At 38.8% G+C, this 21,885-nt stretch overlaps 1 protein-coding gene across 3 annotated transcripts in view; it reads left to right on the top strand.

The window, feature by feature from the left end:
* The window catches only part of DPP8 (dipeptidyl peptidase 8), a 67,976-nt gene that overhangs the window by 34,867 nt on the left and 11,224 nt on the right, over positions 1–21,885 (top strand). For all 3 annotated transcript variants that reach the window (XM_044231521.1, XM_044231522.1, XM_044231523.1), the window contains 9 exons: positions 398–459; positions 2,752–2,852; positions 3,542–3,719; positions 4,550–4,709; positions 9,019–9,098; positions 12,309–12,461; positions 12,933–13,068; positions 14,563–14,708; positions 21,314–21,460. In XM_044231521.1, the coding sequence (XP_044087456.1) occupies positions 398–459; positions 2,752–2,852; positions 3,542–3,719; positions 4,550–4,709; positions 9,019–9,098; positions 12,309–12,461; positions 12,933–13,068; positions 14,563–14,708; positions 21,314–21,460 (1,163 nt within the window). The remainder of the gene's footprint in view (positions 1–397; positions 460–2,751; positions 2,853–3,541; positions 3,720–4,549; positions 4,710–9,018; positions 9,099–12,308; positions 12,462–12,932; positions 13,069–14,562; positions 14,709–21,313; positions 21,461–21,885) is intronic.

Here is a 21,885-nt window from a genome sequence, read left to right as displayed (position 1 = left end):
TTACTTAATTCTTTTCAAAGGTTTGTAAGTGCACAAAGCTGGTTACTTCAAGAATGAAAAAAGAGGAATTTTTGCTAGGAAACTAAGATTTTTAAGGGATTATGTTCATAATAAGTCAATGGTTTTTTTTCTATTTTGCTGTTTACATGTCAATTACAAAATGATACAGAATTTCTCCTATTTATTTTGTATTGACTCTTGATGTTTTTAAGTATATATATACTTTTTATACCTATGTTGAGAATTATGAATTTGAATTGAAGTTCTGAGATTCTTACACAGTAAGTCCCTGACTCTGCAATATTCCTGACTTAACTAAAGTATGAAAGGGATTGATCTGGCAAAATTAGTTTGAATAATTTTGATTATGGATTATTATTCATGTCTCTTTCTAAAGGCACAGCAAATCCAAAAGTCACCTTTAAGATGTCAGAAATAATAATTGATGCTGAAGGAAGAGTAAGTATAAAATGCCAAGTTGACTTTTTGTGTCAGTCTAGTAGATATCTTAGATACACTTTTTAATTTTTTAAACCCATTTAACTTGCTGAGATGTCTGTGGACCATACTTTGGAAACTTTTTGCTGGTTCCCAAGATAGGAATATAGGGATATGCGTATTTACCACGTCTTTCTAAAAGTTTTTCCTCTTTGCCATTGTTAATTTTCCAGATCAATATTTAAAAGACAGCATTCATTGACTAGTGACTCACCTTCTGTGTTGGATGTCCCACATTTCCCTTGTATTGCTGCTTTACATTTGGATAGTCAAATGCTTATAAGCTGAATGCACACAAGATTAATTAAAAAAGTCTGGGTGGCTCAGTCGGTTAAGCTTCTGCCTTTTTTTAATTTTAATTTTTTTTAAGATTTTATTTATTTGTTTGACAGAGACAGTGAGAGAGGGAACACAAGTTGTGGGGGAAGTGGGAGAGGGAGAAGCAGGCTCTCGGCTGGGCAGGGAGCCTGATGCAGGGCCAATCCCAGGACCCTGGGATCATGACCTGAGCCAAAGGCAGACACAACAACAGAGCCCCTGAGGCACCCTTAAGCATCTAACTCTTGATCCCAGATCAGGTCTTGATCTCAGGGTGGTGCGTCAGGTCCCACGCTGAGCTCCATGCTAGGTGTGGAACCTAATTAAAAAACAAAACAATAAAAAACCCAGTCTTCTCTAATAGACTTTAACAGCTTTGTTGAGAGATAAGTCACATACAATACAGTTCACTCATTTAAAGTTTTGAATGGCTTTTAGTATATTCACAGAAGCCATCACCACAGTCAGTTTTAGAACATTTTCATCATTTCATCATTCAACATTTCAGGAGAAACTCCACATCCTTTAATCATCACCTTCCAACCTTCCTGTGTCCCTTGGCACTGGGCAACCATTGATCTACTTTCTGTCTGTAAATTTGTCTAATCTGGACACTTCATATAAATGGTATCATACAGTATCTAGTCTGGTTTCTTTCACTTAGCATCATGTCTTCAAGCTCCATCTATGTTGCACCATGTATCAGCACTATCTTTCTTTTTTTTTAAGTTTGTGTTAATTTATTTAATCCCTACACCCAACATGGGGCCTGAGATCAAGGGTCACATGCTCTTCCGACTGAGCCAGGCAAGCGCCCCAGCACTTTCATGCTGCTTATCACCCAAAAATATTCCACTGTGTGGTTACACCACATTTTATTTACCCGCTTACCAGTTACAATTAGGGCGTTCCACCTTTTGGCTATTGTGAATAATGCAACCATGAATCTGTGTGTGTTTTCACTTCTCTTGATAGATACCGAGAAGTGGAATTTTTCAGTCATATGATAGCTACATGTTTATTTAACCTTTTGAGGAACTGCCAGACTGTTTACCCAAAGTGGTTATACTATTTTACATTCCCATTGTGTGAGGTTTCCAATCTCTGCATCCTCATCAACACTTCTGTTGTTTGTCGTATTTATTATAGCCATCCTAATAAGCTTGAAGTTGTATCTCATTGTGATTTTGACTTAAATTTTCCTGATGGCTAATGACATTGAGCATCTTTTCATGTGCGTATTGGCCATTTGTATATCTTCCTTGGAGAACTATCTATTCAGATCCTTTGCCCTTTTTTTTTTTTAAAGATTTTATTTATTTATTTGACAGAGAGAGATCACAAGCAGGCAGAGAGGCAGGCAGAGAGAGAGAGGAGGAAGCAGGCTCCCTGCTGAGCAGAGAGCCCGATGCGGGCCTCGATCCCAGGACCCTGAGATCATGACCTGAGCCGAAGGCAGCAGCTTAACCCACTGAGCCACCCAGGCGCCCTGCCCTTTTTTTTTTAAACTTACTTTTTGTGTTGGCTGGATTTTTAAAGGGAAAAGTTGCCATTTCACTAATATATTACACAAATCATATTTAGGCTAAAATGTTGGGAACTAGGGATTATTATTTTTCTTTGGTACTAGAGTCTAAATAAAGTGATTAAAACTTGTTTTTACCAGTTATTAGCAAGGGCTCTGTTAGTATATATAAACTCATGGGAAAAGACTTTTAGACTGTACTAATTCTTGTGCTTAGAACTTTTTTAGACATGAAGAGCTCACCAATGTAAGTAACCCACAACTTACTGCTGGTTTTGCTGTATCTCGTGCCTTTTTAAATACCTAAGTCTGAAAAAATGTCATGTTGTTAAAGATAATGATTAAGTAGACTAGTAAGCTAGTTACTGATATAAGTCTTCTGTAACTTGATTCCTTTTTTTTTTAAATAGATTATCGATGTCATAGATAAGGAACTAATTCAACCTTTTGAGATTCTGTTTGAAGGAGTTGAATATATTGCCAGAGCTGGATGGACTCCAGAGGGAAAATAGTGCGTATGTTAAATTGTCACTCTTTTACAAGTAATTTAGAATCCAGAACTTTAGAAATGTGTGTTACTAGGCCTGTCCTTCAGTTGAAGATGCTTTCACATGTAAATTTGCAGAGTAGTTATTTCTGCACAGAGAATTTCTCCTGAGCTAAGTGAGCTTGCAGATTTGTAATCTTGTAAGCATAGGAACATTGCGTTTTCATTCTGTCTTTTACATAGCCAGTCATGGTTTCAGTACTTTCTGTGGTTAAATTGTATGACCTTAGGGCTTACATGTAAGGACATCTGTATTTTGTTATTATATAATTTAAGCAAAATTTTTGTAGATTTTATGTGAAGGAGATTATATGTAGTTCCTAAGGTAGGCAACCAGAGTTTCACAAGACTGCCAGTTGTTGACACTAAGGGGAGAAAACAGTGTCATAGATCATATGTGGTTTTAGGAGTTTAAAGACAACCACCTTTTAAAAAACTCCACTCAAGCCTAACTGTAAAAAATAAGTATAGAAAAAGCTAATACTTTTAATTAGCCATTTGTAAGTGATAATTTAACATCTACTAAAGCAGTTCCTTAATTGTGATTACAGAAATAACGGATGGGTACTAGAGGAGAGAGTAGGGGAATATTCATTTTCTGAGAGATGGCTTTATTTTTGGTGCTTTTTTGTTTGTTTGTTTTGTTTAAATAGTGCTTGGTCCATTCTACTAGATCGCTCCCAAACTCGCCTACAGATAGTGTTGATCTCACCTGAATTATTTATCCCAGTAGAAGATGATGCCATGGAAAGACAGAGACTCATCGAGTCGGTGCCTGACTCTGTGACGCCACTAATTATCTATGAAGAAACCACAGACATCTGGATAAATGTATGTATGCTTTTCTGTACTTGGTTATATATTTTCTCAGAATGCTAGAGCAAGTAAAGTTTTATAGCAAACTATCAAAATGAATCTTTTAAATTCAGAGTAAACATGAATATTATTTGCTTAGTTTGAACATTGTAAATCAAAATATTTGTAGATAGAAAGATGTCACTGAAATGACATCTCCCGGCTACAAATTTTCTCTTGTTCCCGGACACATCAGGTATTGAAAAACACCTCATCAGCACCTCTGAGGAGGACCTGAGTGGAAATATAGAAGAGATTTTCTCTTTCAAGTTGGCAAACTATACCAAAATTTACCAGTTGGGAGTGAGTTTATAATTTTCTTAAACAAGATACAAAATAAATGAAGCCAGATCACTTCTTGGCTGAGTACAGGCTTTATATGATTCACCCTTCAACTTTTATAGTATTTCTCTTTGGAAAAGAAAAGTCATAAAATTTTGGATAAGAATAAGATTCTGCAATAAGATTTATATCATTAAACCTCATGTCATATTTCAAAGGATTATAGAGATAATGAGTAAGAAAAAGCTTTTGGTCATATTTTTCTTTTTTCACCATTTGGGAATGTTTATTTCTCAGTGATGAAGTCTGTGACTAAAGTGAGATAAATCTGAAAGGACAAGATAGAATCTATATTGTAAATATACAGTACTTATGTTTCAGAATGACAGTTACTTATGTTAGCACTGACAGTTACTTATGTTTCAGAATGTATATCAATTAATTCTTCTTTCTTTAGCGTAATTGAATTGTTTATGTAGTATTTTCATTAATGTGTATAGTAAATTAAGCTATTCATTTTACAGATCCATGACATCTTTCATGTTTTTCCCCAAAGTCATGAAGATGAAATTGAATTTATTTTTGCCTCTGAATGCAAAACAGGTTTCCGTCATTTATACAAAATCACATCCATTTTAAAGGAGAGCAAATACAAACGATCCAGTGGTGGGCTGCCTGCCCCAAGTAAGAAGTCCTTTCTTATTTAGAAAATACATCTGTTTGTTGGGGGCAGAAAGTGGGAGGGGCAGGATAATATAATGCCTCTTTTGTATACTTTATATACTCTATAAGCATCAGTACTCGCTTCATTAAACTTAATATGTAAGTGAAGCTAAAGTATAAATACATATGTGAAATTACAGGACAGTGTTCTTGATGGCTGTATAAGAAACTATTGAGTAATCTCTGGGAAAGGAATTACTTATTTTTGCTTTCTACTTTTGCCTTGACTGTAATTTTTAATTTGCTTAAAGTGAGCCGAAGTCATATTTAGACTGAAAAGGCTGTTTTAAAATGTTATTTAGTTATTAGGTATTTTTACCTCCTAGTTTTGTTTTTGGTTTTACATACTGTGGGTTTTTTTAAGATTACTTATTAATGAGAGAGAGTGAGAGAGAGCAGCATTGTGAGGCAGAGAGCATGAGTCAGGGAGAGGAGCAGAGGAAGAGGGAGAAGCAGCCTCCCCTCCGCTGAGCAGGGAGCCCAACATGGGGCTCCATCCCAGGACACTGAGATTATGACCTGAGCAGAAATCAAAAGTCAACTGCTTAACTGACTGAGCCACCTAGGCGCCCCCCCCTTTTTTTTCTTTTTTCTTTTCAATACTGTCTGCATCTACACTGAAGCTAATATAGTTATAGCTCTTCAGATTGATATAATTATGTTGTCCAATTCTGCCCCTCAACCACTGGCAACTACTTTCTGTCTGTATGATTTTGACTATTCTAGATACTTCATATAATTGGGATTATACAGTATTTGCCCTTTTATGTCTGTCTTCACTTTGCATAATACCCTCAAGTTTTATCCATGTCATAGTGCATGTGAAAATGTCCTTCCTTTTTAAGGCTAAATAAAAGCTCTATGTAGAGACAACATTATGTCTTCCATTCATCTCTCTGCAGACACTTGGGTTCCTTCCACATTTTGGCAATTGTGACTAACGCTGCTATGAGCATGGGTGCACAGATACCTGTTTTGAGACTCTGCTTTCAGTTCTTTTGGGTGTATACCCAGAAGTGAAATTACTAGATCAAGTGGCAGTTCTATTTTTAATATTTTGAGGAACCACCATACTCTTTTCTATGGCAGCTGCACCATTTTACATTCCCATTAGCAGTGCACAAGGGCTCCAGTTCATCAGCATCCTTGCCAACACCTGTTATTTTTCTGTGTGGTATGTTTGTTTGTGTGTTTGTTTGGATATAGCCATCCTAGTGAAGTGGTATGAAGTGGCATGTCATTGTGCCTTTGATTTGCATTTCCCTAATGACTAGTAACATTGTGCATCTTTTCATTTGTCATTATCCATTTCTATGTCTTCTTTGGAGAAATGTCTGTTTGAATCCTTCGCCAACTTTGCCAACTTTGCAAAAACTTTGCATGTTTTTCTGAACAAGTCCTTTTTTTTTTTTTTTTTAAAGATTTTATTTATTTATTTGACAGGGAGAGATCACAAGCAGGCAGAGAGGCAGGCAGAGAGAGAGGAGGAAGCAGGCTCCCTGCTGAGCAGAGAGCCTGATGCGGGGCTCAATCCCAGGACCCTGAGATCATGACCTGAGCCGAAGGCAGCGGCTTAACCACTGAGCCACCCAGGCGCCCCTGAACAAGTCCTTTTAAATTTCCTTCTTACTTGGGAAACATGAGCTACATCTTAGGACTAACAAAATAAATACTGCCTATGACTCTGTTCCTTTTCTCGGCCTAATTTTTTTAAGGCAGTCTGGATCTTGTATATCCAAGGCAAAGAATTTCTTCCTTGAGAACCTTAGTTTAACTTGACCCTTAGTGTGACATTGCCCTTACCAGCTCCTCTATTGTTGATAAATTAAATTCACTTAAGAAATTCCAGAAATTTTAGTGCATGAGCAGCAAGGAAGGAGGAGAAACAGACTCCCCACTGAGCAGGGAACCCAATGCAGGACTCCCTACCAGGACCCTGGGATCGTGACCTGAGCCGAAGGGAGAGGCTTAACCAACTGAGCCACCCAGGCACCTTCCAGAAATTTTAGTGATGAAGACGGGTCAAAGAACTGTGAATAGTAATTAATTAACTAAAACAGTATTTGGGAAACAGTGACAAAATGTTGGTTACTTAAAATTTTGTAATTTAAAATTTGAAGAATGTAGGAAGTTAACATTCGTCTCTAAAGCCTGGCCTCTTTGTTCCCTCTCAGTGTCTCTTTCTGGGCCCCTTAGTTTATATACCTCTTCTTTCCCTTCCACTCCTTTCTTAGACTTTCTTGCTCCAAATCTTCCTTTTTCCTTAATACCACTTCATCTTCCTCTTCCCTCTTCTTCCTCAAGTGGCTATAATGTGAAACAATCAGTACTTGTTTCATATATATATCAAATAATACTTATATAGATTTCCTGGACATAAAATTTAAAGTACTAAGTTGAATTTTTGTGTCTAAGAAAAAATAAATCAATTTCTTTAACCTTACAGGACCCCTAGTTAAGACTCCCATACCATCTCACCATCTCACCATCTCAGTCTGTCCCTGTCTATCTCTTCCCACAATGCTATTAGGCAAAGAGAAATGGTTTCCATTTTTTAACCTCCTGCTTCAGCCACCAGCCACCGAGAGAGTTGTCTTTACCCAGACAGAATCTCTTAAAGACAAATGGGACATGTTGGCATTTACCATGGTAATACCCAGTTTATTTTTGGCAGATGAGGAACAATTGTATAAAAATTTTTCTTTTGTGGCTTTTTAAGTAGTTCATTGCATTTCTAGAGAAAATGCCTTGTCAACCAACCCATTAGACTTTAAAATGGGTTTTAAAACCCATTTAAAATGGGTTTCCTGAGCTAGGTCTAGGAATACAGCTGCTTTTGAGTTCTTTTCTCGCTTTGCCATCAGAATCTATTTTGCTGGGGCTCCTGGGTGGCTCAGTGGGTTGGGGGCTCTGCCTTCGGCTCAGGTCATGATCCCAGAGTCTTGGGATCGAGCCCCACATTGGGCTCTCTGCTCGGTGGTGAGCCTGCTCCCCCCCCACCCGCCTGCATCTCTGCCTGCTTGTGATCTCTGTCTGTCAAATAAATAAATAAAATCTTAAAAGAAAAAAGAAGCTATTTTGCTGTTTTTACTTGATATACAGGGATCCTTCTACCATTATTCCATTGTATTGTGAAGACTCATAACTTGGATTTTTTTAACTATAGACTTTTTTCAAAGTAAGGTGAAATATTCACATAACACTAAATTAACCACTTTAGAATAAACATTTTTTAACTTATTTATTTATTTTATTATTATTTTTTTATAAACATATATTTTTATCCCCAGGGGTACAGGTCTGAATCGCCAGGTTTACACACTTCACAGCACTCACCATAGCACATACCCTCCCCAATGTTCATAACCCCACCTCCCTTCTCCCAACCCCCCTCCACCCAGGAGCCCTCAGTTTGTTTTGTGAGATTAAGAGTCACTTATGGTTTGTCTCCCTCCCAATCCCATCTTGTTTCATTTATGGAATAAACATTTTAAACAAACATTTTATTTATTTATTTATTTATTTATTTTTAAAGATTTTATTTATTTATTTGTCAGAGAGAGAGGAGCGAGAGTGAGCACAGGCACACAGAGAGGTAGGCAGAGGCAGAGGGAGAAGTAGGCTCCCGTCCAGGCAAGGAGCCCGATGCGGGACTCGATCCCAGGACGCTGGGATCATGACCTGAGCTGAAGGCAGCTGCTTAACCAACTGCGCCACCCAGGCGTCCCTTATTTATTTTTTTTTTTAGAGATTTCTATATTTATGGTTGGGGAGGGTTCAAGGGGGAGAGGGGGAGAGAGAATCTCAAGCCGACTCCCCACTGAGTGTGGAGCTTGTCTTGGGGCTCAGTCTCACAGCCATGAGATCATGACCTGAGCTGAAATCAAGAGTCTGAGGCCTAGCCGACTGAGCAACCCAGGCATCCCTTGAACAAACATTTTTAAATGAATAGTGGCAGGGCACCTGCCTGGCTTAGGTGGTGGAGCATATGACTCTTGATGTCAGTGTCTTGAGTTCAAGCCTCATGTTGGGCATAGAGATTACTTTTTTATGAAAATTAAAACATTAAGAAAAATAAGATGAACAGTGGCATTTAGTACATTCCTGCTGTTGTGCAGTCACCACCTATGTCTAGTTTCAAAACATTTTCATTATCCCAGATATAACTTGAATTGTTTAACTTAGAGTAATATTAGAGTAATATTCTTTGTTGTTTCATTTGCTTATAGTCTGATAGAGAGTGCTGAATGATAACTATGTTTATCTTTAGGTGATTTCAAGTGTCCTGTCAAAGAGGAAATAGCAATTACCAGTGGTGAATGGGAAGTTCTTGGCCGGCATGGATCTAACGTATGCTCTTTTATTTTCCTGATGTGTTTGGTCAACATTTGCTGTGTTTATGCTGTACAGAAAAGCTGTAGTACAACTTCATATGACCCCAGTGTTTTGACAATATTAAGTTAGGGCCTAGAAGAACTCAAGTTTTAGAAAGGAAGAATCTTAGTTAAAATTATAAATCACCCATTTTATAGCCTTGGTATTCGATGTGTTCTGGTTACTTAGGTTCACCATTTTCAACTATAGTGTTGCTACTTAATAAGGAAAGGGCTGGTCCATATTTTCTGAGTCTGCCAAAGTTGTAAGTTGAGATATTGTTTGAAAATTATTTTTGTATCTCTTTTGGATGGCTCATGTCATTTCTGCTTTAGAAATTGCATTTACTACTTCTGAGGTAGTGCTTCTCTTTCACTTACCTGTTTATTTTATCTCACAAATTTCAAGTTCTATCCAGCAACTTCAAAGAGTGGTGGACATATACACAGAGTGCAGGTTGATATGGAAAAGGAGGAAAACCCACCCTCTTTCCTCTTAGCATGCAGCTTTCTGTAGCAATTCAATGAATTCTAATTATTTTTTCTTTTGCCTTTTATAGTACCTTGTGGTTTTTTTTTTTAAGATTTTTTAAATTATTTATTTATTTGACAGACAGAGATCACAAGCAGGCAGAGAGGTAGGCAGAGAGAGAGGAGGAAGCAGGCTCCCTGCTGAGCAGAGAGCCCGATGTGGGGCTCGATCCCAGGACCCTGAGATCATGACCTGAGCCGAAGGCAGCGGCCTAACCCACTGAGCCACCCAGGTGCCCCCCAGTACCTTGTGTTTTATTTGTACTTTCAGTTAGGTGGTCAGTTTCCTGAGAACTCTAAGAACTTCACCCTTTATGTGTGTGATACACTCAGTTAAGTTGATGTATATGCTACCAGAATTTAGGGAAGGCCTTTGATTTCCTCAAACTGACTTGGAGATTTATTAAAGGATTATGTGTACTGGCTGCCATAGAAGTCACTTGGTCCCCAAGGTGGTAAAGGAGAAAAAGTGAAGATCTGGGTTTCAGGTTTGGTTTTATTGGTAAAAACTTCAGAATATCACAAGTAACCATTAAAGTCTAATGTCCACTGAGAGTCTCACATGGCCTTCTGGTTATATATCCAAATATATCTTTTCTGTCTAAGGAAACTGGGTGTTATTATCATTTGAGAACAGTCTTGCTGTGGATAATAAAAAATTATACTATTGTAAAGTTCCTGCTGTGTAATGGTTGGATAATACTGAGGGAACCCACAGAATTGTATTTACATAGATCACACTCTTATTTAGTTTTCTTCTTTTTTTTTTCGGTCATGCTTACTTATGTAATGTGTTTGTGTCTCTCTTTCTTACTCTTCCATATCCCCTCTATCCTCACCTTATTTTTTTATATATTTTATTTATTTATTTATTTGACAGAGATCACAAGTAGGCAGAGAGGCAGGCAGAGAGAGAGAGGAGGAAGCGGGCTCCCTGCTAAGCAGCGAACCCGATGCAGGGCTCGATCCCAGGACCCTAGGATCATGACCAGAACTGAAGGCAGAGGCTTTAACCCACTGAGCCACCCAGGTGCCCCTGGCCTTATTTTTTTTAAGTTACATTTTCCTCTGCTTTTGCCAATGACCTTATTCCCACCCAAAGATTTCAAATGGCAATAATTGGGTAAAGCTTTGAGCCTTTTAAGCCCATGTTCTCCTCAGTGTTGGAGAGTGGTTCTCAAAGTATGGTCCTTGGACCAGCTGCACAGCCTAAGCATCACCTGGGAACATTTTAGAAACGTAATTTCTTGGGTCCACTCCAGACCCTCTGAATCAGAAATTCTGGTGGCAGAACCCAGCAGTTTGTTTCACAAACCTCTCAAAGTGATTCTGATACTTCTGTTTAATAAAAGTAGTCACATGAAGCAAAGAAAGAACCTTTAAATCAGGGGAGAAATTAACCAGTAATTTCTCCAGTTTTGAAAGGTCAGCTGCTAGGTCAAGAGCAGAACCTATCCTAACCATTTGCGCAGATTGACACATGCCTGTGAAACTTCATGAATGTTTGTTCTGGCATTTCCTCTCCCTTGTATCCTTTCTGTATATGTCACTACTTAATCTCAACTGTGTTTCTTTCTATCCCTGTGTGTGCTAAAATATAATTAATAATGAAGAAACAGCTTCTTAGAGAAAATGTGGCATTTTAAAATACTTGCTTCTGGAAATGTATCTTTGTTTTCTTTGCTGTGTAAAAAAATTTGAATTTCATTAAACACTGTTTGAGTATACTGGTAGAAGATTTTTTAAAGGGACAATAAAAGCCATTTATTTAGACTCCTATAATTTGTGAAGAATATTAAATGACTTCAGCTGTGAGTTTACTTACAGTTTTTTTGAGTTCTGAATGAAGACTTAAAAGATTTTTTTTTTTAAGATTTTATTTATTTATTTGAGAGAGAGAGAGACAGTGAGAGATTTTTTTTAAAGATTTTATTTATTAGACTCAGAGAGAGAGATCATAAGTAGGCAGAGAGGCAGGCAGAGAGAGAGGGGAAACAGGCCCCCCGCCGAGCAGAGAGCCCGATGTGGGGCTCAATCCCAGGACCTGAGATCATGACCTGTGCCGAAAGCAGAGGCTCAACCCACTGAGCCACCCAGGTGCCCCAAGACTTAAAATATTTTATCTATACTTATTTATAAACTATACCAGTATTAAAATTGTAATTGAGTTGTTACTTCCCAACCCCATAGATAAAGTACTTTTGCAAGTTTGTAAAAAAAAAAAGAAAAACCAAAAAAGTATTGCCTAAGATAATACTGCACTGAGAAATATGCAGATTTCTAAAATTAGACTCTTATATATGCATGAATGGTTGACCTAAGCTGCGATATAGGTATGTTTTTTCCCTGTAAAGTGTTGTAATTTTAATGAAATAACTCTCGCATTTTAAGAAAAGCCCACATTTCAACCACATAGGAAACTAACAATAGCATGCAATTCAAATGTCCTTTTTCCTTGTGGACAAAATCTATTCTTAGGTAAAAGTCATAAGCAAAACCAGCTCAGGTTTATTAACATTGGTAGCAAAATTTTTTAAGAGGCACAAGTCAAAGGGTGACTAAAATGATTCTAAATAAAATTGGGAATTGTTTGTTGAATTACTAAGCTGGCCAGTGTCCTGCTAGCACTGATTTTTCTATTGTTTTTTTTTTACAGATCCAGGTTGATGAAGTCAGGAAGCTGGTATATTTTGAAGGCACCAAGGACTCTCCTTTGGAACATCACCTATACGTGGTCAGTTATGTAAACCCTGGAGAGGTGACAAGGCTGACTGACCGTGGCTATTCCCACTCTTGCTGCATAAGCCAGGTATTAAGTCCCTGTTGGAAAAGAGTTTCCTATCATATAAAAACCTTCTGCTTATGTTATACTCCTTTAGAATAATGTAAAAATCAGTGAAATTGGCCTGCTGAAGTCTGATCCTCTGAGGAAAAACTTTAAAAAGTCTACCTTTAAAAAAAAAATTGTTTATTTGAGAGAAAGCCAGAGAGTGCACACAAGCAGGGGGAGGGGCAGAGGAGAGTGAGAAGGAGGCTCTTGGCTGAGCAGGAAGCCCAATGTGGTGCTCTCCCAGGACCCTGAGATCATGACCTGAGCCTAAGGCTGACGCTAAACGAACTGAACCACCCAGGCGCCCCTAAAAAGTCTACTCTTAACTTCAGCATTGTATATGGACATAAATGGTCCAACTCTAACCACATTCCTGCTCTAGCACCAGGACAGATGTAGCACCTTTTTATTTTTCCATGGGGAAAAAGTAATTGTTTCTCCTTTCTCTAGCATTGTGACTTCTTTATAAGTAAGTATAGTAACCAGAAGAACCCACACTGTGTGTCCCTTTACAAGCTGTCAAGTCCTGAAGATGACCCAACTTGCAAAACAAAGGAATTTTGGGCCACCATTTTGGATTCAGCAGGTACTCATTTTCCTGAACCCAATTTTATGCAGGATTTGTATATAAGTGCACTAAACCCATTTCATAGGTCCACAATTCTCAATTCTCACCACCACTTGGCCCTGAGCTTCTGAGTTCTGATTGATCCCACCCTTCCTGTTCTATCAGCCACCAGATAAAATGGGTTACCTCCCATTCCAAGCAAAAGCAGTTTTGGAAGCCTTTTTGAAGTTTTTGAATTTCGTTTTATTTTTTATTTAAGCAATCTTTACACCCATTTTGGGGCTCAAACTCATGACCCCTGGATCAGGAGTCACACGCTCTTCCAACTGAGCCAGCCAAATGTCCCTGGAGGGCTTTTTTGAAAATAAGAATAAAATAGTCACAATATCAGCTAAAAAATGATTTGTTCACATGTTTGGGTAATTTCCCAGCTAAACAGATGAAGAAAATGTACATGGAACTAATAAGACTGAGCAGGGAAGCTGCAGCTTTAGGGAATAACAAGCTGGTAGCTTTCTTAACTTTTTAAGCGCTTACAGTGGCCATTTTATTTTATTTTATTTTTTTTAAAGATTTTATTTATTTATTTGACAGAGAGAAATCACAAGTAGGCAGAGAGGCAGGCAGAGAGAGAGAGAGGGAAGCAGGCTCCCCACTGAGCAGAGAGCCCGATGCGGGACTCGATCCCAGGACTCTGAGATCATGACCCGAGCCGAAGGCAGCGGCCCAACCCACTGAGCCACCCAGGCGCCCCTACAGTGGCCATTTTAATAAAAGATAGAACACTTGTTCTATAGGGAGTGAATAGCACTGTGAATTACCTGTTTTTTAAATGCTTGATTTCTTAAACAAAAAATGTTATGTATCAAATCCTTTTTCCTGTTAAGCATTTTCCTTCATGAATAGCTGCGGAGGGATTAACAAACTAGTGCAAAACCACAGGGCATGTTCCAGTGTCCGCAGGTAGATTTGTAATATGGTGATGATCTCTGCTTAGACTGTGACATCATCCAGTGTACAGAGACTTAGGACAGGTTTGTATAGCTTTGTTAAATCAAATACTGATCATCACTTTCATTTTTTTCTGGGTCCTGGTTAGGCCTACTCTCTGGTGATCAGAAACAAATGTTTATTGAGTACCTGCTATGAGCAAGTTAAACCGAGTTAAATTTGTGCTTCCAGTTTCTGGTCAGATATATGGCTTAACCATCATTAAGTTACATTGAATCAAGCACAAAGTGTTTGTATACTTCTGCATCTAAACACCTCCTAGGCTGTAAGGATTATTCAGATTATTGTGTACCTCTTGTTGAAATAATTTAATATATATGTTCATTTAATTTTCTTTCGTAAAGATAAATGTTCTTGAGTAATTTCTTATCACTGGCAAGGGGGATGGTCATTTTATTTGGGGGGGGGTTGTGGGGTCATGGTTTCTTGTCCTTGCTCTCAGATTGCAGAGCTCCCATAAGAACTCCTTTTATGTACTTTTTTTTTGTTATCTCCTCATAGGTCCTCTTCCTGACTACACCCCTCCAGAGATTTTCTCTTTTGAAAGTACTACTGGATTTACATTGTATGGGATGCTGTACAAACCTCATGATCTACAGCCTGGAAAGAAATACCCCACTGTGCTGTTCATATATGGTGGTCCTCAGGTGGGTGTATTTCCTTATTTTATTTTATTTTCACTCCAGTATAGTTAATATATACTGTTATATTAGTTTCAGATGTACAGTATAGTGATTCAGCAATTCTATACATCACCCAGTGCCCATCATTACAGCTGCACTCCTTAATCCCCATCACTCATTTCGCCTGTCCTTCCACCCACCTTTGAGGTGGGCATATTTGTATATATACGTGTGAGTGTGTTTAGGTGATTTGTTTTTTAAATGTCTAGTCAGTTCAAGTTAAGAGCATTGTTGGGCCTCTGCTGTTATTGACTTTGGCTTGTGTTCTAATTCCTATTTAGAAGTTGGGTTTTGTTACATGGCTAATTTATAAAGCAGTGTCAGTTTCTTAATTTACAGTAGGACTGTAACTGTAATGGGGGATGGAATATTCATGTCAGCAGATAAATACGTTACCTTTTATGTAGAGAAGAAACTTGTTTGGGAAGTGAAATTAAGTAGTTAACTGTCTTGGTAAATAAAAAGAGGTGGTTTTTTTTGTTTTGTTTTAAAGATTTTATTTATTTATTTGACAGAGAGAGATCACAAACAGGAGAGAGGCAGGCAGAGAGAGAGGAAGGGAAGCAGGCTTCCTGCTGAGCAGAGAGCCCGCTGCTGGGCTCTATCCCAGGACCCTGAGATCATGACCTGAGCCGAAGGCAGCAGCTTAACCCACTGAGCCACCCAGGCGCCCCAATAAAAAGAGTTTTAATAGATATTTTCGGAAGACTTGGTAGCCTGATGAATTCCCCCTCTTCATTCTAAGTCTGTATCTCTCAAGCAGACCAGAATACTTTTACCATCTTGGTAGGCAACTGCTACAGTACCATTCAGCATTGTAAGAAATTTACACCTGAATTTTCCTTTTTCTTGATTAAATATTAGCATGTGAATATTAAGTAAATCCTGTTGACTATCAGAGTAAGGTATTTGGGGCACGTGCATTGGTTAATTGGCACTTTTAAAAAATGTTTATTGAGGGGCGCCTGGGTGGCTCAGTGGGTTGAGCCGCTGCCTTTGGCTCAGGTCATGATCTCAGGGTCCTGGGATCGAGTCCCGCATGGGGCTCTCTGCTCGGCAGGGAGCCTGCTTCCTCCTCTCTCTCTGCCTGCCTCTCTGCCTACTTGTGGTCTCTCTCTGTCAAATAAATAAATAAAATCTTTTAAAAAAAAAAAAAAGTTTATTGATTATATTATCTTACTGTTAGGGCCTTAAAGAAATAGAATATAGTTATCCTGTTTTTATAATGCAGCTCTTGCCTCCATAAATATCCTTTATAATTATATCCAGTTAATCAATATCTGGAAAGGTATCTGGATGCTAAGATATCCAAAAAGTAGGGACCCCTGGCTAGCTCAGTTAGCAGAGCATGTGACTGTTGATCTTGGGGTCATGAGTTCAAGCCCCACTTCGGGTGTAGTACTTTAAAAATAGAAAAAAAAGAAAAAGACATACAAAAAATAACATAAAAGCAAAATAACTGCATAAGCCACAAAATCTCAGCAATGACAGCATAGATTAAGTTAAATCACTTTGCCATCGTTAAGTTGTTTTATAAACAAAACATGATTCACATTTGTATTATACTCATCTATACATAAATGATAAACAAAACTATAAATAGTCAAATTAGCCTTCTGTTAAAAACTTGAAACCAAATCTTTGTAAACTTTAAAAAAAAGTCTTGGGGTGCCTGCGTGGCTCATTTGGTTAAGTATTTGACTCTTGGTTTTGGCTCAGGTTGTGATCTCAGATTCATTAGTTCGAGCCCTAGCCCTCTACTTGCATACTCTCTCTCAAATGAATAAATACTTAAAATTTAAGTATTAATTTAATACTTAAATTTAATACTTAAAATTAATCTGGGATTAATACAAAGAAATTTAAGAAAGAAATTATAAGACACTCTCAGAAGCTTTACATGTTCTGGTATATTATTTTTATATTAAGGCTAAGTAAGTAAGAAGTTAGTAAGAAGGATGTTTCTCCTTTCCAGTGAAGAAATGATATATGATATATGTGACAAATACACTTTAAGACTAACTGGTTATGTGGATCTTTAAGACTAAAGGATTCCTTTACATTATTCCATGTTACTAATGTTTTAAAAGCCACAGCATGTGCCTGGATGGCTCAGTAGGTCAAGCATCTGCCTTCAGCTCAGGTCAATGATCCCAGAGTCCTGATACTGAGCCTGCATCAGGCTTCCTGCTGGTTGGGGAACCTGCTTCTCCCTCCTCTTTTGCCACTCCCCCTGCTCGGGCTTGCTCTCTCTTTCAAGTAAAAAAATAGTAAATAGGGTGCCTGGGTGGCTCAGTGGATTAAAGCCTCTGCCTTCGGCTCAGGTCATGATCCCAGGGTCCTGGGATCGAGCTCCACATCAGGCTCTCTGCTCTGCGGGGAGCCTGCTTCCTCCTCTCTCTCTCTGCCTGCCTCTCTACCTACTTGTGATCTCTGTCAAATAAATAAAATCTTTAAAAAATAATAATAAATAAAAATATTTTTTAAAAGGTTTTTTTATTTGCTTGACACAGAGATAGAGGGCACAGTAGGCAGAGTAGCAGGCAGAGGGAGGGAGAAGCAGGCTCTGCTGAGCAGGGAGCCTGATGCAGGGCTTGATCCCAGGACCCTGGGAGTATGACCTAAGCCGAAGGCAGCTGCTTAACTGATGGAGCCACCCAGGCACCCCTAAAAATAAATTTTTGATTAAATCTTATTATTAGTCCAAATCATGTTCCTTAGTATATATTCAGGTCAAAGTGGGAATCTACTGACTGGCAACAGTGTCACAATTTGTAACACGAAGTGAATTACTTTGTCACTAAATGTAGCAATGTCTATAGTTGGACAAAAGTAAAATCCAAAAAAAGCAAATATATCTGATTAAAGTCATCTAGGTTTAGTTCTTTGAACTCTTTATTAATAACAGCTGTATGTTTTAAAATGTTTATTTAACAAATCCTTGTGATGTTTCGTATGTGCTAGACACTGTTTTATAAATACAAATGAACAAGAAAACGGGCTTAGTGATAGCAGGGCACAGGTTTTGTAGAACTGGTACTGAAGGAGACTTCTGAATTCTCAGTGGCAAAGGCCATTATGTTTAAGTATCTTCCTTCAGAAATAGCAGACCTCTGGCTGCAAAGGCACAAACACTGGCTCTTGGGGCACATGTTCGTATCAGGCAGTTGGGCCAATTTTGTGTGTGGAAACAGGCAAAGAAGTGAAGTAGTTTTAAGATTTATTTATTTGAGAGAGAGAGTGGGTTTGAGCACATGGGGCAGGGAGGGGAGAAGGGGGGCAGAGGGAGAGGAAGAGAGAGTCCTCAAGCAGACTCCCTGCTGAGCACAGAGCAAGACATGGGGCTTGGTCCAGGACCCTGAGACCAGGAGCTGAGCAGAAACCAAGAGTTGGACACCCAACCGACTGTGCCACCTAGGGACCCTGAAGTTGTTTTCTTTAAATACTCATTTTCTGTGCCTACTATTTCTTTTTTCAACTCCTTTCCTTTTTGCCCCTCCTCCCAAGAGAGAAAGGGAAAACACTGTTAACTATACTGGAATTAAAATTTTTTAAAAAATTTTTAAAAAAAGAAAGGGAAGACATCATTCTCCTATCTCCATTTTTCATTCATTTATTCAGCAAAAAGTCTTTGAGTTCCTATTATGTGGCTATTGTTCTAGGCTGTGAGGATACCGTAGCAAACAAATCAGACTAATGTCCCACCCTCATGGAGTTTAATGAGGGAAATAATAAGTGACTAGATATATAAATGATATAACTTAATATAATGAAAGTGCTATGTATAATTATTGGGAAAGGGGGTGGCAAAGAGACTAAAATGGGAGTTCTGGTAGGAAGTTCAGGGAAGGTCTCTGAGGGTATGTACATAAGATGAGGAGGAGTGAATCACCTTAAAGATCTGAGGGAAGAGCATTGCAGACGGAGGCAACAGTAAATGTCAAGGTCCTGGGATTAGAATCAAGTTGGTATAGTTGATAATAAGGTTAGAATATAGTGCACAAGTAGAGATTTGGTATTAGGTGAGGTCAGAGAAATAGCCAAGGGCCAGATGATGTAAAGTCTTAAAAGGCAATGGTAAGGATTTTAGAATAAGGTCTAAACTCGTTATCAGTTGGAGGGAGATAAGCTATAAAGTCTTATGTAATTTACATTTTAAAATCATCCCTCTGCTACCGTGTGAATAGACTGTAGGAGGACAAGAGTAGAAACAGGAAGATCAGTTTCGCAGTTGCTACAGAGGTACTGGATATCCAGAAATTCAAAAAGAGAAGATTCTTTCTCCCTCTGCCTACTGCTCCCCCTGCTTATGCCCTCTCTCTCTGTCTGACAAATAAGTAAATAAAATCTCTACATAAAAAGAGAAGATTCTTTACACATAGCATGCACAACCTAGTCTATCCTAATAAATGCTCAGTATGTATTTATTGTGTGAAGATGGTGTCTTATTTAAATTGCTGAATTGGTTTTCCTGTTGGTTTCAGCCAGGAAAAGAACTTTTCATTTTTAAGGCACCTGCGTGGCTCTGTCTCTTAATGTCCCACTCTTGGTTTCGGCTCAGGTCATGATCTCACAGTTGTAAGACTGGGCCCTGCTTTTGAGATAGAGCCCTGCATAGATCTCTGTGCTCAGCGGGGAGTCTGCTTGTGATTCTCTCTCTCCCTCTTCCTCTTCCTCTCTCCCCAACTCACGCTCTCTCTAAATAAATAAATTTTAAAAAAACAAAATAAGGGGCACCTGGGTGGCTCAGTGGGTTACGCCTTTGCCTTCAGCTCAGGTCATGATCTTGGGGTCCTGGGATCGAGCCCCACATTGGGCTCTCTGCTCAGCAGGAAGCCTGCTTCCCCCTCTTTCTGCCTGCCTCCCTGCCTACTTGTGATCTCTGTCTGTCAATCAAATAAATAAAATCTTTAAAAAAAACAGCAACATGAAAACTTCTTTCATTTTTGCCAGAATCTTCTTTGTCATTGTTTAATGTTTGTCTTCATGTCCACCAAACCCTAACCTTCTCTAAGTTTTTCTGTATCAATTAAAGTCCTCTGAGTGCCTGAGTCCTCTGAGTGGTTCAGTCATTAAGCATCTGCCTTCAGCTCAGGTCATGATCCCAGAGTCCTGGGATCAAGCCCCGCATTGGGCTCCCTGCTCTGCAGGAAGCCTGCTTCTCCCTCTCCCACTCCCCCTGCCGGTGTTCCCTCTCTCGTTGTGTCTCTCTCTATGTCAAATATATAAATAAAGTCCTCTTTTAGGGGCACCTGGCTGGCTCAAAAGAGCATGTGACTCTTGATCTCGGGGTCATGAGTTCAAGCTCCATGTTGGATGTAGAGATTACTTAAATAAAAAACTTTAAAAAAAATGTAGTCCTCTTTTCTCTAGTTTTTTTTTTTTTTTTAAAGATTTCATTTATTTATTTGACAGAGAGAGATCACAAGTAGGCAGAGAGGCAGGCAGAGAGAGAGGAGGAAGCAGGCTCCCCGCTGAGCAGAGAGCCCGATGCGGGACTCAATCCCAGGACCCTGAGACCACAACCCGAGCCGAAGGCAGTGGCCCAACCCACTGAGCCACCCAGGCGCCCCCTCTTTTCTCTAGTTTATTTCTGTTAAGGCACTAAACGTGTGTTTAGTTTCTCAGTCAGTTTTAAACATGATAGTGTGATAAGTGGTTTAAGAATTATAATACTTTTTGCACTGATTTGTATAACAGGAAAAAGGAAACTGAACTGGTCACAGTGTTTCATTAAAATATTAAATTTTTCTGCTACTGGTCAGGGACAACCCCAGAAGAGACTGGTAGGAAAGAAAAATGATCTTAATATCCTTGTCTCCGTCATTTGAATGACACACTTCTTCAGGGTAGCAATAATGATTTTAGTAACTTTTTTTTTTTAAGATTTTTACTTATTTAAAAAAAATTTTTTTATTTATTTACTTGAGAGAGAGAGATCACAAGTAGGCAGAGAGGCAGGCAGAGAGAGGAGGAAGCAGGCTCCCTGCTGAACAGAAAGCCCAATGCGGGGCTCGATCCCAGGACCCTGGGATCATGACCTGAACTGAAGGCAGAGGCTTAACCCACTGAGCCACCCAGGCGCCCCTTTAGTACCTTTTTCTAGGGGGCAGTTTAAATCTCTTGTCTCGTATGTAATGAGTATCTTGGTTGCAGTTTTAAAGTCTATAGTTGCTCAGTAATTCCCCTGGACCTTGACTGTAAAGTTGAAAAAGAAAAAGAAACAACATAAACATGAGAAATTTAAGTTAACTTAAAAATGAATGAGGGAGAGGGGGAATAGGAGAGTTGCTAATCGCCTAGTACAAAGTCTCAATTATGCAAGATGAATAAGTTCTAGAGATTTGTCCAACGTTGTCCTATAGCTCATGATACTGTATTGTACATTTAAAATTTTGTTAAGAGGGTACATCTTGTGATGTGTTCTTGCTACAAGAAAATAAAATTTTATTTTAAAAGCAAAATAATACAAAAAATTCAAGCTTTCTACTTTCCACAGCATCCTGCCTCTTAATGCTTTTTTATGCTACCATATAATAAATTTCACTGAAGTTGTATTTCTTCCTCAGGTGCAGTTGGTGAATAATCGATTTAAAGGAGTCAAGTATTTCCGCTTGAATACCCTAGCCTCTCTGGGTTATGTGGTTGTAGTGATAGACAACAGGGGATCCTGTCACCGAGGGCTTAAATTTGAAGGCGCCTTTAAATACAAAATGGTGTGTGAGCATACAAACATTTTTCTTTTAAAGACATTTACATTTTGTGTTTCATTGTTTGGTATGAAATCTCAGAGAGGAAGTTGGGAAAAGGGGCTGTGAATGAGTGAGAGAGAGAGAATGTGTGTGTGTCTGTTTGTCTGTGTGTGTCTGTGTTAGAGTTCAGGGTTGGGAGGGAAGATGCAACTTGATATTCAGTAGTCTAGCTCACGTCTACCTGTTTACCTGTATATAACTGCAGGGAGCTGAGATAGAACCACTTTTACAGAGAAATACCCTTTCTTTCTATGTTGTATATCCAGCTTAGCCAGAAAGGAGCACCGTAGTTTTCAGCATCCTGTGCCCTATTGAGAGGAATAATTGAGATTTGTTCTGTCCTCTGTGAAGAGAGAAACCAACTGATTAGTGCCTTCCTTGTGACAAGC

Source organism: Neovison vison, chromosome 13 (assembly GCF_020171115.1).
Source record: "Neovison vison isolate M4711 chromosome 13, ASM_NN_V1, whole genome shotgun sequence".
Taxonomy (NCBI): domain Eukaryota; kingdom Metazoa; phylum Chordata; class Mammalia; order Carnivora; family Mustelidae; genus Neogale; species Neogale vison.
The sequence above is the reverse complement of the archived record's forward strand: the minus strand, read 5'-3'. Positions and strand labels throughout refer to the sequence as shown.